This window comes from Coptis chinensis, chromosome 9 (genome assembly GCF_015680905.1).
Source record: "Coptis chinensis isolate HL-2020 chromosome 9, ASM1568090v1, whole genome shotgun sequence".
Taxonomy (NCBI): domain Eukaryota; kingdom Viridiplantae; phylum Streptophyta; class Magnoliopsida; order Ranunculales; family Ranunculaceae; genus Coptis; species Coptis chinensis.
This window is the reverse complement of record NC_141464.1, coordinates 27,692,570-27,707,779: the sequence shown is the minus strand read 5'-3', so window position 1 is coordinate 27,707,779 and position 15,210 is coordinate 27,692,570. Positions and strand designations below refer to the sequence as shown.

At 38.9% G+C, this 15,210-nt stretch overlaps 2 protein-coding genes and 1 long non-coding RNA gene across 3 annotated transcripts; 1 reads left to right on the top strand and 2 right to left on the bottom strand.

Moving 5' to 3' along the window:
* Positions 1-2,084: 2,084 nt before the first annotated feature.
* LOC147475401 (polyubiquitin-like) lies at positions 2,085-2,435 on the bottom strand. The gene has a single exon (XM_086585402.1). It carries the CDS (start codon positions 2,433-2,435, stop codon positions 2,085-2,087), a length of 351 nt encoding a protein of 116 aa, XP_086441528.1.
* A 1,815-nt stretch (positions 2,436-4,250) lies between these two features.
* On the bottom strand, positions 4,251-11,337 carry LOC147475400 (uncharacterized). Its single transcript, XR_015208567.1, has 2 exons — positions 11,202-11,337; positions 4,251-4,628 (listed from the first exon to the last, which is right to left on the bottom strand). It is a non-coding gene; the product is annotated as an uncharacterized LOC147475400 (long non-coding RNA).
* Positions 11,338-11,562: 225 nt separating this feature from the next.
* On the top strand, positions 11,563-14,296 carry LOC147475399 (kinesin-like protein KIN-1). The gene is given in 11 exon segments (XM_086583764.1): positions 11,563-11,745; positions 12,173-12,214; positions 12,297-12,330; positions 12,457-12,532; positions 12,902-13,121; positions 13,206-13,297; positions 13,375-13,453; positions 13,456-13,497; positions 13,582-13,629; positions 13,631-13,765; positions 13,865-14,296. Coding segments are annotated over 11 exon segments (1,041 nt in total). The 3' UTR covers positions 13,955-14,296.
* The last annotated feature ends 914 nt before the right edge of the window (positions 14,297-15,210 follow it).

The window sequence follows — 15,210 nt, the reverse complement described above, 5'->3', positions numbered from 1 at the left end:
ATATATATATATATATATATATATATATATATATATATATATATATATATATATATATATATATATATATATATATATATACTTTGTTTGATGGGTTTATGTTTTTCTAATTTTGTTTGAAGTATTATTGTCCTAAATAACACAATGAAATGAAGAAGATAAGGGCCACATTTTGACATATACTTTATAGGGAATTGAATAGATGAAGAAAACCTAGGAATTTGATTCCATAATAAGAACAAATTAAACCAAATAACAGGAGCTCTACTAATTGGAAATTGACCTCGTGAGTCATGACAGAGACGTAAACCTTGGGCAACAAATCTTTAACAATTCTGATATACTTGGAAAACGTTATATAACCACCCAACAAAGTGATTATCTTTAAAGCACAGATCTTAGAGTTGTAAAAACGTATAATAATATATCTCTGAAGCAAAGTGATTATCCTACCTTGAGGAATAACTTACCATGGGGAAGAACTTTATTTGGTGGGTGGTAAGGTTGAAGATCGAATGACACTGATCGAATAGGCATTGAAAGAGTGGGTAAGGCTAAGTTCAAATTAAACAGGTGGCACGTCCACGTGACATAAAACAATAATCATACTGTTGGAATAGTTGTATTTTCCAGAAATTATAAGCTGCTCGAAAATTTTCATGGAAATTCATTTGGAAATAGAAGATTACATTTTGTCGAATAGGAGTTGCATACATCACTAAATGAAATGAAAAACACAATCTAAGGAGGAACCTTGAATCCTGCCTGACATGAAAATATCCAAGTTCAAACTTAGTCGGGGTGCCATCCACATGACCTGAAACATCAATTTATGTTACAATAGCTATATTTGCCTTGGAAATGAGAAGTCGTCTGAAAATTTTACTTCAAATTCACTTGAAAATAGAAAATTAAATAATGTTGGACAGGGTTCCATACATTTCTAAATGAGATGAAAAGCGCAATCTAAGGAGGAACCTTGAACCCCTTTATATCCTGAAATTATTTTAAAAAAATGGGCATCATAATTTTGGTCATTGACCACTCCAAATCATCTATTAGGCATTTAGCCACTTGGTAGGAAGATGACATTGTCTACTGAAGTGCGCTAGGACTCTTTTCAATATGTCATTTTCTATATATAAGCTTCATCTTATATATATCACCGTACAGTAACATAGAATTATGTCTCTTTTGTTCTACCAATCCACAATTCAAAAAAAAAATTCAAAAAAAATGTAATTCCTCAAATTCACACAAATTCTCCATTTATCTTCATCAAGACTATCAATATATATTATCAATATAGATAAATCTCTCCACGGATATATTTATAGCTATCATATTTTATGATCTCAGGCAATACCTTGTACTATTGATATAGGGAGTTGTAGTCTATCCTTTTAAGATGCTAATAAATCAGTTTCACTTAAAGGATAAAAATGTCATTCTTACATCAATATGTTCATACCTTATGAGACTGGAGAATCATATGGTAATGGGAATACTAATTAGGAACATCCAGTAGATGGCGCTCTAATTTATAATTACAAAGAACCTGATTATCAGCAATGTTCAATACTCCCTCAATCCAATTAAACTAACCATCAGCTGAGTATATCTCATCGTGGTTCCAGCTACACGACTGCCATAGTTGTTTCCAGCTCTCTTTCTAAGGATTTAGGCATGGTTGAGAAGAGTCGCACTTGGTAGCGATCCATTATAAAAAAACGGAATAAAACAATCAATCTAAATGCACCGTTATATACCCCATTTGAAGCCTCATAATATATTACAACACTAATTGCTTATTATGTAATTTTTTTTACTTTTTGAAAGCCATGCTAATAATGTGGCCTATGAGTGTCAAAGAAATTAAACAATCTACTAAAACTTGAGTCCAAATACCAAAGTTTAACTATAAAAAAACACACAATTAAAACCCCAAAAGCAGCACCCAACTTTTAAATTGCATAGAAATAAAATTCTAAAAAGCTTCTAAGAAATAAGAACAATATGCTAAAACGTACAATACCTTCTATCTAATCAACTAATCCAACCAGAAGATTAACAATTATCTTTATCTAACACCCACATAGACGAAGAACCAAATGAATTGTGGCGTCTTCCTTAATATTGTAGTCGTCAAAACTGCGCGAAGGCTCAAGCTGCATCGCACCGTAGATGAGCCTTTGCGACCTTATATGTATTCCCTCCTGCTCTTCAATCATTTCTTGCACATTTTGAACGGTATAAGATCCATCCACTCTGCAATTAATCAATTTACCTGAAGGCACCCTAATGAATATTTGCATCTTTGTCCTCCTCAAATTCAATGTCCGTCCTTCAAAATGTAAGTCCGCTAAAGTCATATCATTCTCCAACTCCACCTTGTCAAGCCAGAGTTTCTGTTTGCCAATTGGGATCCCCACCATGCTTTAAATCAGGAACTTGACATTCAGAACCATAAGCCATCTTTTCACTTTAAGACTAAAAGTTCTATTTTTTTCAGTAGTAACCGATATTAGCATTGTATCTCCCAAACGTAAGACTGCATAAATTGTTGACCCTCCCTCAATGTTATAACTTGCAATCGTTCGACCATCATCTAGTTCTTCTCCTAATTAGAAAAGCTCTTGTTGGCCAACAGAGATACCCTCCTTGTTCTGTATCCTGCGCTTGATAGTAAGGATTGTGTCCCTCATATCCACATCAAGTGTTATTGGTTTCCCAGTCTGCAACATCTTTACATGTATTTTTGTTCGGAATCTTGAATCCAGAAAGACACTGATGATTGAGCCATTCTTTATGTCATAATCAACAACCTTTTGCTCATTCTAAAGCCAATCTCCCGCAAAAGACAGACTCTTCAGATTTACCATAGATATACCTTCCAGTTTTGAAAATTCAGTTCTCACGTTTTAGATTGTGTCAGACTTCTTCACCTCTCTCTATGCAGTTTTAACCACAATACCTTTAATAACCATGCCAGAAATCAAAATACAATAAAATCAGTACTTTGCTTAAAAAGTCGTCCACAAAATTTATAGAGTTGATCAAAGTTGAGGCTTGCAGTACAGAACCCCCCCTGAAAGAGGAGTAGTTACTGAGCTACTCATGTGCGGTATCTTAAAGATTCTGGTGTATCTTGTGATTCCCACTCCCAGCCTCATTAACACCCTCTTTTATTTAATTTTACCCTGATCAACAACATTGATATGTTTTGCTAATAAATTCAGGAAGGACAACCCATAAACCAAAGAGAGATCCTCCATTCAAAAAACGGAAAGTTGAGCCAACTCAAGGTATGGGCATATGTCAGATTTTAATCTCTTGTAGAAAGTTGATATTATAGTCATGAAAGTAGATCTTCGATATATAGCTTAAATAGTTGATAATGATGTTGTTACTTACTTGACGTCTTTGCTTTTTCCCTTCTCCACCCATTGCCACCCCCATCATCTTGGCTTAACAGCCTATCGAAGTCTACCTAAGTCCGTGTTTTAAGTCGTACGATGTCTTCAACACATATCGGCAAGGGCAGATTCTCGCTCACCGGTACCATCTCCAGCAGAGAAGTCAAGGCCTTCAGAATCTCCCTTTCACAATTCTTCAAAGGGTCAGATAAGCGTGGAAGATGGTAATACTCCTCAAGTAAAAAGACATTAATAGGAATAGGAATAGGGTTTACATGAAAGGTTATTGAGTTTCTCCTCTTCTTGCGTTGAATATATACTTACGAATTTGAATGCTTTTATAGGACCTGGATAAAGCCATTGGGAATGCAGTTCCTAACTCGGCAAGGAAGATTGAGCTAATAGTCAAAAAGGTGTGGAGGACGCCCCGAAAAGAACTGACTGAAAAAACAACTGGGTAAGCTGCCCACACCCCACCACTTGTGATTTAATTTAAGGAGGAAAAATAAATCAATACAATGCCAAATACCTCAATGTCAAGTAAGAAGAGAAACATTAAAAACTAATTAGAACCAAATTGCAATCTATATGTTATTTTATATTATGATTGCAATCTAGGTACAACGCTGTCACCGTGCTGGCTGGTTTGAGCTCAAGTCTGGTAATAACTCGCACAAATTTTACCAGCTAAGCTAAGTTAGCTCAAGTCAAACGGGTATCATCATTGGCTCTTACACCACTCCCCTACCTTATATGTTATCCTATACATGCATATCGTGCAGAAGTTATCCTCTTGATCAATTACACGGAGTTACTTGTAAGCTCTGATAAAAGTTGTGTCATGAAATTATACGATATATCTCCCTTCCCTTTGGGGTGTCATTTTCACTACTATGTCAAGTTGGACAGAATTTTTAGTTATAAAGCATGAAACTGAAATTACTCAAAAAATTTGTAACAATAAGGAACAAATTGTAGTTGCATACATATCACAAACATCATGAACAAAAGAAGTATGGATACAAAAGACTGGTCTCTCCAACGTCTCCATCTGAAGCTCTCTCTTCCATCTTTTCCAAGGTTTTGATTTGTAATGGCCCCACACCAGCCACATTTGAAAACAGGAGTATAAGACGATAGAAGAAGCCGCAGTCCACAACCCCATCATGTTGTCTCAAGTCCCTCTAGCATGGAGGTAATACAGTGCTCCTCCTACGCATGATCAAAGTATATATGATATCATTTAAAATGCCCAATCCAGATAAAGCTCCCTTCTTTATCATTTAAAAAAAAAATCCTTTTACTAATTTTGGGATGGGAATAAAAATTGTGATGTGGAGAGGGAGAGAGGGATAAATAAGTACCTTAACTATATTGTCCATCTATTGGAAGAAGAGAAGAATAAGAGAGAGGGTTTGAAGAGATGAATTTTTTTTTAGAGAGTTGGGAGTATTTTGTAGAATTGAAAAAAGAATATAGAAAGAGGTTTTTATCTATTTTGGGTTACGAACAATTGAAATCGGCAAAAAAGAGCGTAGAATTCCTTTTTTTATGAAAAATCATGTGTCAGTCTCAGAGAAAAAAAGAGGCTGACGTGGGTCACTGGGAGCATTTTCCACTACTCAGTATTAATGGTCTTTGATATCTATTCAACGTGAATAACTAAGAGTTGAAAGAGAAAATAGTTATAGGTATGGCATGCCTGTATCTTTTACATCAAGCTATTTTTGTCTTATTGGTTTTATACATGTCATCATAGTTATAGGGTTAAGAGCTTGAATAATTAGGATGTTACTTCTATGGGGAAGGAAATGTTACATGAGAATAGAACATAGATCGATTGGATAATTGTTCTCATGAATGTATGGCTTAAAGATTAAACACATAGACTCAAGCATTTTGAGTGTCTATTGTCGCCTAGGCTCTCAGCTGAACCGCCTAGCTAGTGCCTATGCTTTTGTTAACTGCATAGAGTTGAAACATATGATAGACTTCAGGCAGGATTTTGAACTGCTTTTAATTATACAGGCCTCCATACAGAAACAGGACTAATCCTAGATGCCTTGTACATGCCAAGTTATAAATCCACCCAAAATTTCTCATTTAGAATTCTGTTCCTGTTGTGAATAATTAACTGCGGAAACAACGTTACCCACACCAAACGGATCAATCCTACACAAAGATTGATCTTTCTCAATAGACAAGACTTCAACACCCTCCAAGCAATATCCCAACACTTCTCAATATCAAATAACAAGCATATGAAATAAAACAATCAATGTAAAAGAAGAACAAACCACAAGACGAGATATATCGTGGTTCGGCAATTTGCCTACGTCCACACTGCGAGTTCCAAGCTTTACTAGATGTCCCGAGTAACGATTACAAGTCTCTCTCAATTCACTCACAAAGAATGAACACTCAACTCACAAAGAATTGTTCTCTTGTAATCACTCTCTTTCTTGGTTTTGGAAAAGTTAGGTTTTCCAAAAGATCGATTTTGTTTTATACCAAAAACCAAATTTCTCATTCTTATCAGAATAAGCCCACGGAGAAAAAGGCGGCGCTTCTACTCTGGCCTGGTCGTCGCTTTGAAGCGCTGGTCGCTTAAAACACTCGAGTCATGAGCTGGTCGCGCTTTCTGGCGAAGCTGCCTTCCGATCGAAAAAACAGAAAATTTTCTACATTCTCCACCTCGGTGAGGTTTTAACACATAAAACCAAGCCGAACACATCCAAAAGATCACATCCAAGAGGAACACCTCCCAAAAGGAAGACTTCGCGAATCAATCGGCCCAAGAAGCTATGCCCACATAGGGCTCTTTCAAACATGTAGGATTTGGAGCAAGTCCAAACAAAGGTTGGAACTTAACTCCGGTGACAACTTTCACAAGATATCGCCAGGATTGTCATGGGTGTCTACTTTCTCAAGTGCTACATCACCATCCTCAACGACATCCCGTATAAAGTGATAACGGACATCAATATGCTTGGTCCGACCATGATGAACTTGGTTCTTCGCCAAATGAATAGCACTCTGACTATCACAATACAAAGCAACACTGTTCTGCTCAATACCCAAATCATCTAGAAGACCTCGAAGCCATAATGCCTCTTTCACTGCCTCTGCCACTGCCATATACTCTGCCTCGGTAGTAGATAGAAGCGGTGAAGCTGTAGAAGCATAGACCTCCAACTAACCGTGCACCATGCATCGTAAACACATAACCGATGAGTCGATCGTCGCCTATCTAGATCACCCGCATAATCGGAATCCACAAACCCACCGACATAACAAGTTCCTCCACCATAAACTAATCCCACATCCAAGGTACCGCTTCAAGTACCTTAGTACCCATTTCACGGCCTCCCCAATCTTTGCTTCCCGTGATTTGCCATATACCTACCGACAACACTAACGCACTGCGTAAATGTCCGGGCGGCGCACACCATAGCATACATCAAACCGCCCCACGGCACTTGCATAAGGAACATTTGCCATATGCTTTTGTTCCTCCACCGAACTAGGAGAGAACTTAGCTGAAAACCTGAAATGCCCAGCTAAAGGTGTAGAAACCGACTTTGCATTCTCCATACCAAATCGAGAAATTACTTTCTGAATGTATTTCTTCTGAGATACAACTATCCGTCACTTCTTCCTATCTCTGTCAATCTCCATGCCCAGTATCTTCTTGGCTCCACCTAAGTCTTTCATCTCAAACTCAGAGCTAAGTTGAGATTTCAACTTGTCTATCTCCACCATGCTTTTGGAAGCAATAAGCATGTCATCTACATAAAGCAGGAGATAGATGAAGTCATTACCACGAAGCCTTCTAAAGTAGACGCAGCAATCATACTTACTTCGGGTGTACTCATGTTGCATCATGAATGTGTCAAAGCCACCATTGCATTGCGGGCGATTGCTTTAACCCGCATGCGATTGACCGATTCAATTTGCATACATAATCTTCTTTCGAAGAACGACAAACCCTTCGGTTGTCTCATATAGATCTCTTCTTCCAAGTCCCCATGCAAGAAAGCGGTTTTCCACATCAAGTTGCTCTAACTCCCAAATAAGTGAGCAACTAAACTTAATAACACACGAATGGATGTATGTTTGACCACCGGGAAAATACCTCATTGTAGTCAACTCCTTCCTTCCGTGAAAAACCCTTTTTACCACTTTTGCCTTGTACCCGATCTTTGTCGGACTCGGGAAGGACCTCTTTCTTCGAACTCCCATTTATCGCCGATAGTCCTTTTGCCGCTTTCGCAATAAAACTAGGTCCCATGTGTGATTTTTATCAAGAGATTCCATCTCTGCTTGCATAGCTACTAACCAATCTCTCGTAATGAGCATCTCTAACAGCCTTCCTTGAAGCTATCCGCTCATCATCTTCGATATTCGGTCATATGCCACTAAATCCACCGACCATAGTGTTTCACCGGCTTCGCCGTCCATATACTTGTGCACTTCTTTAACTTGTCTCGTGGCCTGTGGTCACCACCACAAGTTCGCGGATGCTCTTGCTCTTCTTCCCTGTTGTTTGTGTAGGTTCCATGATTCGGTACCTCATCATGATCTAACCAAATCCGGCTGCAGATCGACAACTCAAGCTCATTAGCTTGAACTTCTATGACTTCGCCATTCTCGCGGACTACCTATTTCCGCTATCGAAGATAACACGGAAGTCTCATCAAAAGTAACATCTCTGTGACCCGGGAACTTGTGGGCTTCTAGACACCACAATCGTATCCCTTTACCCCATTTCGCGAAACTAAGAATATGGCCTTCTTAGCTCTGTGATCTAGCTTGTCGTCCCTCACATGGTAGTAAGTCATCGATCCAAACACTCGCAAGATACTATAATCACCGGTTACTGACCACACCTCATAAGGTGTCCCGCAATCTATAGCCGGTAATCGTGACCTATTAGACGGGTAACACGCCATGGACAATCGTGATTCCGCCTAATACTCTTTGCCTGGGATCGCATTAGACAATAAACATCTTGCTCTTTCAAGCAAAGTTCTATTCATCCTCTCGCCATTCCATTCTGGCGTGGCGTGCCCCGATCGTCCGATTAATTCGGCAATTCCCTCATTGCGCCACGATTTACTCTTGGAAAGGTCCATAGGTATACTCGCACCATTGTCGGACCGTAATGTCTTTACCTTCCTATCTCATGCGATTCTCAACCCTTGCCTTCCACTTCTTAAATGTCTCAAACACTTCATCTTTTCGATTTCATCATATACACCCACACATAGCGAGTATGATCATCAATGAATGAGACATAATAGCGGTTACCTCCCTTGGAAGCCACCACGGAGGGTCCCCAAACATCCGTATGCACATAATCAAGGATGCATGTTGTCGTGTGCTTGCTTGACTTGAACTTGACTCTGACTTCTTCCATAGACGCAATGCTCCGCGTAACCCCATACTTGGCTTCTTCAAGTTCTTCAAGAACCTCGCTTTGCCCAACTCGGACAAACCGCTTTTCACTTTCATATGCCCTAAACGATATGCCACATCTTAGTGCACTTTCGGAATCATTACTACATGCACCCACCGCTACATCGCCTATCACCGGTACTACCAATCGAGAGTATACAAAGTTCCATATTTTTACCCTTCATAACAACTAAAGAGCCATTAACAATATTTAGGACTCCACCTTCGCCCACAAACTTGTGGCCTTTGGAATCCAAGGTACCAAGAGAAATAAGACTTTTCTTTAGCTTTCGGGAACATGTCTCACATCGGTTAGAGTCCTCACTACACCATCATACATCTTGACCCATTATAGTTCCAATTCCTACCGCCTTACAAGCAACGCCATTACCCATTAAAACAGAACCACCATCAATGCTCTCATAAGAAGTAAACCACTTTCTATTCGGGCACATATGATAGGAACATCCGAATCAAGAATCCACCTCTCTGGTCATATAGTCTTGTGTGGACACACGTAGATCGAACTCATCCTCTTCAGCTCAAGCATAATTTGCCTCAAATTTTGCCTTACCTTTCTTCTGACCATCTCTCTTGTTCTCTTTCTTCGGGTGAGGACAATTACTTGCGTAATGTCCTTTTTCATTGCAATTGTAGCACTGTACATGTTTTAAAGGCTTCTTTGACTTGGACCTAGAATTATCATTACTTGAATAATTACGTTCGGATTTAATTTCCTCTTGCCACTAGCCCCCGACTTGCATCAATGCTATTCTCTACACGTGTCTTCTTCATCAACTCATAAGAAAGAAGTGCACTCTAAACTTCGTCAAGATCGACGACTTCTCTCGCTCATGAATGTAGTCATTAGATGCTCATAGCTTTCGGCAAGGAGAATATTAAACATGCCGCTGATCCTCATCATCCATCTTCATACCAACATTCAAATAATCCGCTAGACGCCGACGGAACTCACTAACGTGCTCTTGCATCGTTGAACCATCGACCATCATGTACCGATAAAGACGCTTTCTTAAGGTACATCTTGTTCGGCTATGCTCTTGGTCATATACATAGACTCTAGTTTGAGCCAAATACCGGCAATGTATTTTCCCCATCACACTATACATGACCTCATTAGCAAGACATAACCGGATTGATGAACAAGCTCAAGATCGAACTCTTCCCAATCATCATTACTCATACTTCCGCCTTTAGATTTAATCCCTTCAAAGCCTCAGGCAAACCTTTGTTGGATGAGGATGTCCTTTTACTTGGACTTGCCAAATCTCAAAGTTATTCTTCCCATTAAACTTCTACTTCAAACTTGCGTTTGACATCTTGGGAGCCATCTTTCAAGTTACACACTGATAACCCAAAAGAAACGGTTTCACCTCGAATTTAATCGAACACCTTGTCTACACAAATTTTTAGTACTAAACTCAAAATCCTAGGTCGATACTTACGCCTCGATACCAATTGTTGTGAATAATTAATCTGCGAAACAACGTTACCCACCAAACGGATCAATCCTACACAAAGATTGATCTTTCTCAATAGACAAGACTTCAACACCCTCCAAGCAATATCCCAACACTTCTCAATATCAAATAACAAGCATATGAAATAAAACAATCAATGTAAAAAGAACAAACCACAAGACGAGATATATCGTGGTTCGGGCAATTTGCCTACGCCCACACCGAAGTTCCAAGCTTTACTAGATGTCCCGAGAACCGCGACACAAGTCTCTCTCAATTCACTCACAAAGAATGAACACTCAACTCACAAAGAATTGTTCTCTTGTAATCACTTCTTTTTTTGATTTTGGAAAAGTTAGGTTTTCCAAAAGATCGATTTTGTTTTTATACCAAAACCAAATTTCATTCTTCAGAATGGGCCCACGGAGAAAAGCTCCCGAAGGCTGGCGCCGCTTCTACTCGAAAGCTGGTCGCTTTTTGAGCGCTGGTCGCTAAAAACACTGGAGTCATGAGCGCGGGTCGCTTCTTCACTGAAGCGCCGGGCCTCGATCGAGAAAAACAGAAATTTTCTCTACAGTTCCGTACAACCTCAAAGAAGTTCAATTCAGATTCTGTAGGAAGTGCAGGGCAGTGCGATGTGGAAACAGATTTTTTTGTGTTGTTATTACTATTTTTCAAGCTTGTTCTGTTAGTGAAGTAGAAAAGGTCATGTTTGCATCAGTTTCAAGTATGAATATGAAACTAAAGTGGTTTCTAATGACTTTGTTATTGAATTATGCATGAGAAGCAGACAGGTGCTGGGAAGACATATAGCATGGAGATGAAGTGATTAAATCAAATAACTTACTTGAACCTTTCAGAGAGGTGGTTGTGTCATATTAGTCTGATAGCTAGCACTGTTTTCTACATCAGGGGCCCAGTATTTGGGATTGTCATGGACCAAATAAAGGGCTCCTGCCACGAGTTGTAGACGGTATTTTCCGTAGTATTGAATCTGCAGATGAAATGATCAAGTACTCTATCAAGTTGTCAATGGTACTGAACTATTAACATTACTATCTAAATCGAAACTTTTGTGTTATTCATCTGTCCGTCCCCTTATTAGCAAACCAATGTGTGGCTCATCTAGGTGGAGATCTATATGGAGAAAGGAAGATATGAGTATATGATTTGTTTCGAGAAGGTTCACATATCAAGCAAACCAATCAATGGAGCCAGATGGTTTTCACCTTTTTAAGATATCCCAACTTTCCTCTCTAGTGGAACATTTAACTTATCAGGGAGGTATTCTTTATTTTTTCTTTCTCAGAGACCTCTTTGATTTATCAAAAGACAACTTGCAAATTAAGGAGAGTAAAGGTCAAGGAATATTTTTATCTGGAGCAACTGAAGTGAGTATTCTTGTGTACTTATATAGTTATATATATCGATTTTCTCGGTTCTCACTTGTGTTGAGGAATAGCATCTGTAGGAATCTCCATGTAGTTCTGTCCTAAATATGAGGTCATAATGTAGTCATGTACCAAAATTAGTCTTATAGATGTCTTCTATTCTATTAATCTCAAAGAATACAGGAGAGCAATCTGACCAGCACAATAATCGGTACTATATTTATTAGTTCTAGATTTGAATTTTCATGATTTTCCCTGGAGGACAAGTAGATAAGTAAATGACTTGAAAGTCATTTTTTTCCGCATACAAGAAGTTGGAGATAGATAAGCTATATTTAGGATTTAAACCTATTATCTCAGGTGGTGGTTGTGTAATGTTTCGTTCATGATAATTGCTTATGTCTCTCTCTCTTCATTCTTTTGTCAGGTTTCTATCTCAGATCCTGCTGAAGCCTTAAGACATCTATCTGTAAGTAAACTGCTCTTATATGGAATGTCAGTTTTAAGAAATATAAACAGCTTACTGAATATTCAAGACCTTGAAAGCGCAGGACAGAATTTCAAATAGAGCAGTTGGAGAAACTCGTATCCTTCTTTAATAAATCAATTGCTTGGTCTACTTCTTTCAAGCAGATTTATTTATACATCACGACTTTATAAGTAGTTCTTGTGTAAGCCTACAAGCATGCCATCATACTTTAACCCATACAGAAATTAACCTGGCCAGCAGCCGAAGTCATTGTTCTTACATCTTTTCGGTGGTTCGACAAGATTTGAGACAGGACAGGTGATATTTTTTGTTCTGCACTATAATACCTAATGTTTTATTTGCTAGTGGTCTGAGTGTATCCTAATTTTTGGCCTATTTCTTCTTCTGATGATCGATTCAACCTCTGATCAAAAAGATATACCTTGGTTATATTTCATCTCTTCAACAAGTTTAATAATGAGCATGGCAACCCTATTGTTCCGATGGAGAGAAGAACCAATGATTAGCTTTTCGGGAAATTTCCAAACGAACAATTTCAACGAAATCTTTCAATTTCTTATTTTACTATGTTCAACTCTATGTATTCCTCTATCCGTAGAGTACATTGAATGTACAGAAATGGCTATAACTATGACTCATTTTATAATTCTTGGAGACCTTGGACAGAATAAAAACTGGAAAACTGATTCTAGTGGACTTGGCCGGGTGTGAGAAAGCAGAGAAAACTAGAGCTGAAGGGAAAGTTCTTGAAGAAGCAAAGACCATCAACAAATCCCTTTCAGCGCTTGGAAATGTAATCAATGCTCTGACCAGTGGATCTACAGTGAAAACAAACCATCTCCCGTTCCGTGATTCGAAGCTTACTCGAATTCTACAAGATGCTCTTGTAAGTCATGACCAGTCCTTTCCCCTGCTTTATTCTCTTGAACTTTGCCTCCTTGTATTGAAGGTCCACTTTGTTTTCTTACAGAGCGGCAACTCTCGTACTGCAGTGCTCTGTTGTTGCTCGCCTAGCACTTCAAATGCCTTGGAGACCCTATCTACTCTTCGCTTTGGTGCAAGGCATGCTAAATTGTGTCTTCAAGCTCTTATATTTCCTTATCTATGACTAGAGTATCTGATCTGGTCCTTTTGGGCAGAGCAAAGCATATAAAGACTTCAGCACGAGTGAATTGTATTGAAGACGGAGTCGACAAGAACTCAAGAAGCAACCGGTTCCCTCTGCACCTAAGGACGAAAGATGCAACAGAATTCTGAACAAGGTTCTTATTAGTTCAATTTAGATCAGATTACTTCAGTTATTGTGAAGAGCCATATCTTATATCCGTGTGAATTGGCTATGGTAGTTGCGAGAAACGATGGAGGATGAACAAGTGAAGCTTCTGGAGGAGTTATTTATTCATACTGGAGGGAATATTCGTTGATCCTAGTTCAATTGAAGACTTAGAGACAGCGCATGCAGATGCTATTACTCGAGCATTTACCTCGTTGTACCAAGCAGAGGACGAACAAAAAGGCATTAACAAGAAGGTAAAGAATTCTTCAAACTCTGGTGGTTTCCAGATTACGTGATTCAGGCTTATTTCTTATGTCCTGACTTTGTTTTGATCTGATGTTGTTTTCATACAGCTCAAGAGAGAAAATTATCTTCTGAAGGCCAAACTGATCGTTGCTGAACAGGTGGATTCAGTTGAAAAAGATGTCAAAGAAGATGCATAGTACTGGGGACAGTTCCCGCTTTTCCCGCTTTTCCTGGTTTATCTGGTTTCCCAGGTATTCCTGGTTTTCCGAATTACCCGGTTTGAAGAAGATGTTCAAATATGAAGGTTATCGCTAGACATCCTCATTGAGCTTCTGAGCTTCTAAATTCTAAGCTTCCCACAAGACAAAGTGTTGCAGTGTTCCCAATTCAAAGGAAGTAATGATCTCTCCTATTTGACCGTAAACATTGGCGTTAACCCCAAATCTTCTCTTCTGTATTTTTCTTTTACATTCACATTAGTGTGAAATGAATAGAATAGATCCTGCACTAGTGGATTAACAACATTTTTGACCCTTGAACTTGACCATTTTTCTCACTTGCCCCCTTAAACCTTTTTTTAAGCGTTTTTAAACCCTGAACATGCAAGTCGCAGCCATTTCCGTTTGGTGTTTGGATTGTGTTAACAGAAAAATGATGTGGGCCATGTTTATTTCTATTAAGGTAAATCAATTTTAGTTTCCCAAGTGGCAAAGTGGTGTTTGGATGAGTTGGACTTAAGCTGCCAACGTCAGCTCTCTCTCATCCAACAACTCCCTCCAAATGCAGTCCTTTTGTTGACCTCAAAACATATCAGTGTGATCATGTATTTCATATACAAAAAAGAAAAATGACAAAAGAAAACAAAAAAGAAGAAAAACAAAATGGATCCGCTTAGTTAGAGAATGTTGTAAAGGAGCGTTTTGGTTTCCTTTACATACAGGGGAGGAAGGAGAATGGAATTGGATTTGGGAAAAGGTTTAGACCGAGTTCAGTGTTGGGCGAACTATCTACGTATTTTCTCTTAATTCTGGGGGAGAGAAGAATCAGGTCTCACGTAGTTCATATAAGTGGTATTTATAGGCATTGGAATGTCTAGATCTCCGAGACACGTGTACTGACATGTACATATGTAGGGTGGAGATTGAGTATGATTGTTAGGTTGGTTTTGGTAGGAATTGTGTGATGATTGGGAGTGGGTGCAGTAGTTTATATATCACGGTGATTGGAAGTACAGATATGGCTACGGTGATGATTGTCTTTGGATAAGGGATGTTGTCATCACTCGAAGCATTCTGCTTGAGGTCGTCCATCCGACTCGATGTATTCTGGTGCGAGCTGCAGTGTACCACCTACATGAAGCGAGTTGCTGACGAATCGATCTTGGAGGTCGATGATATGAGTTCTCTACGATCTCTGCTTATGCTTAACGCGTGCTTAATATTCCTCAATGAGA

What these genes read in the sequence shown, in the direction of transcription:
- LOC147475401 (XM_086585402.1), bottom strand. Translation starts at nt 2,435, where the DNA reads ATGGTGGGGATCCCAATTGGCAAACAGAAACTCTGGCTTGACAAGGTG.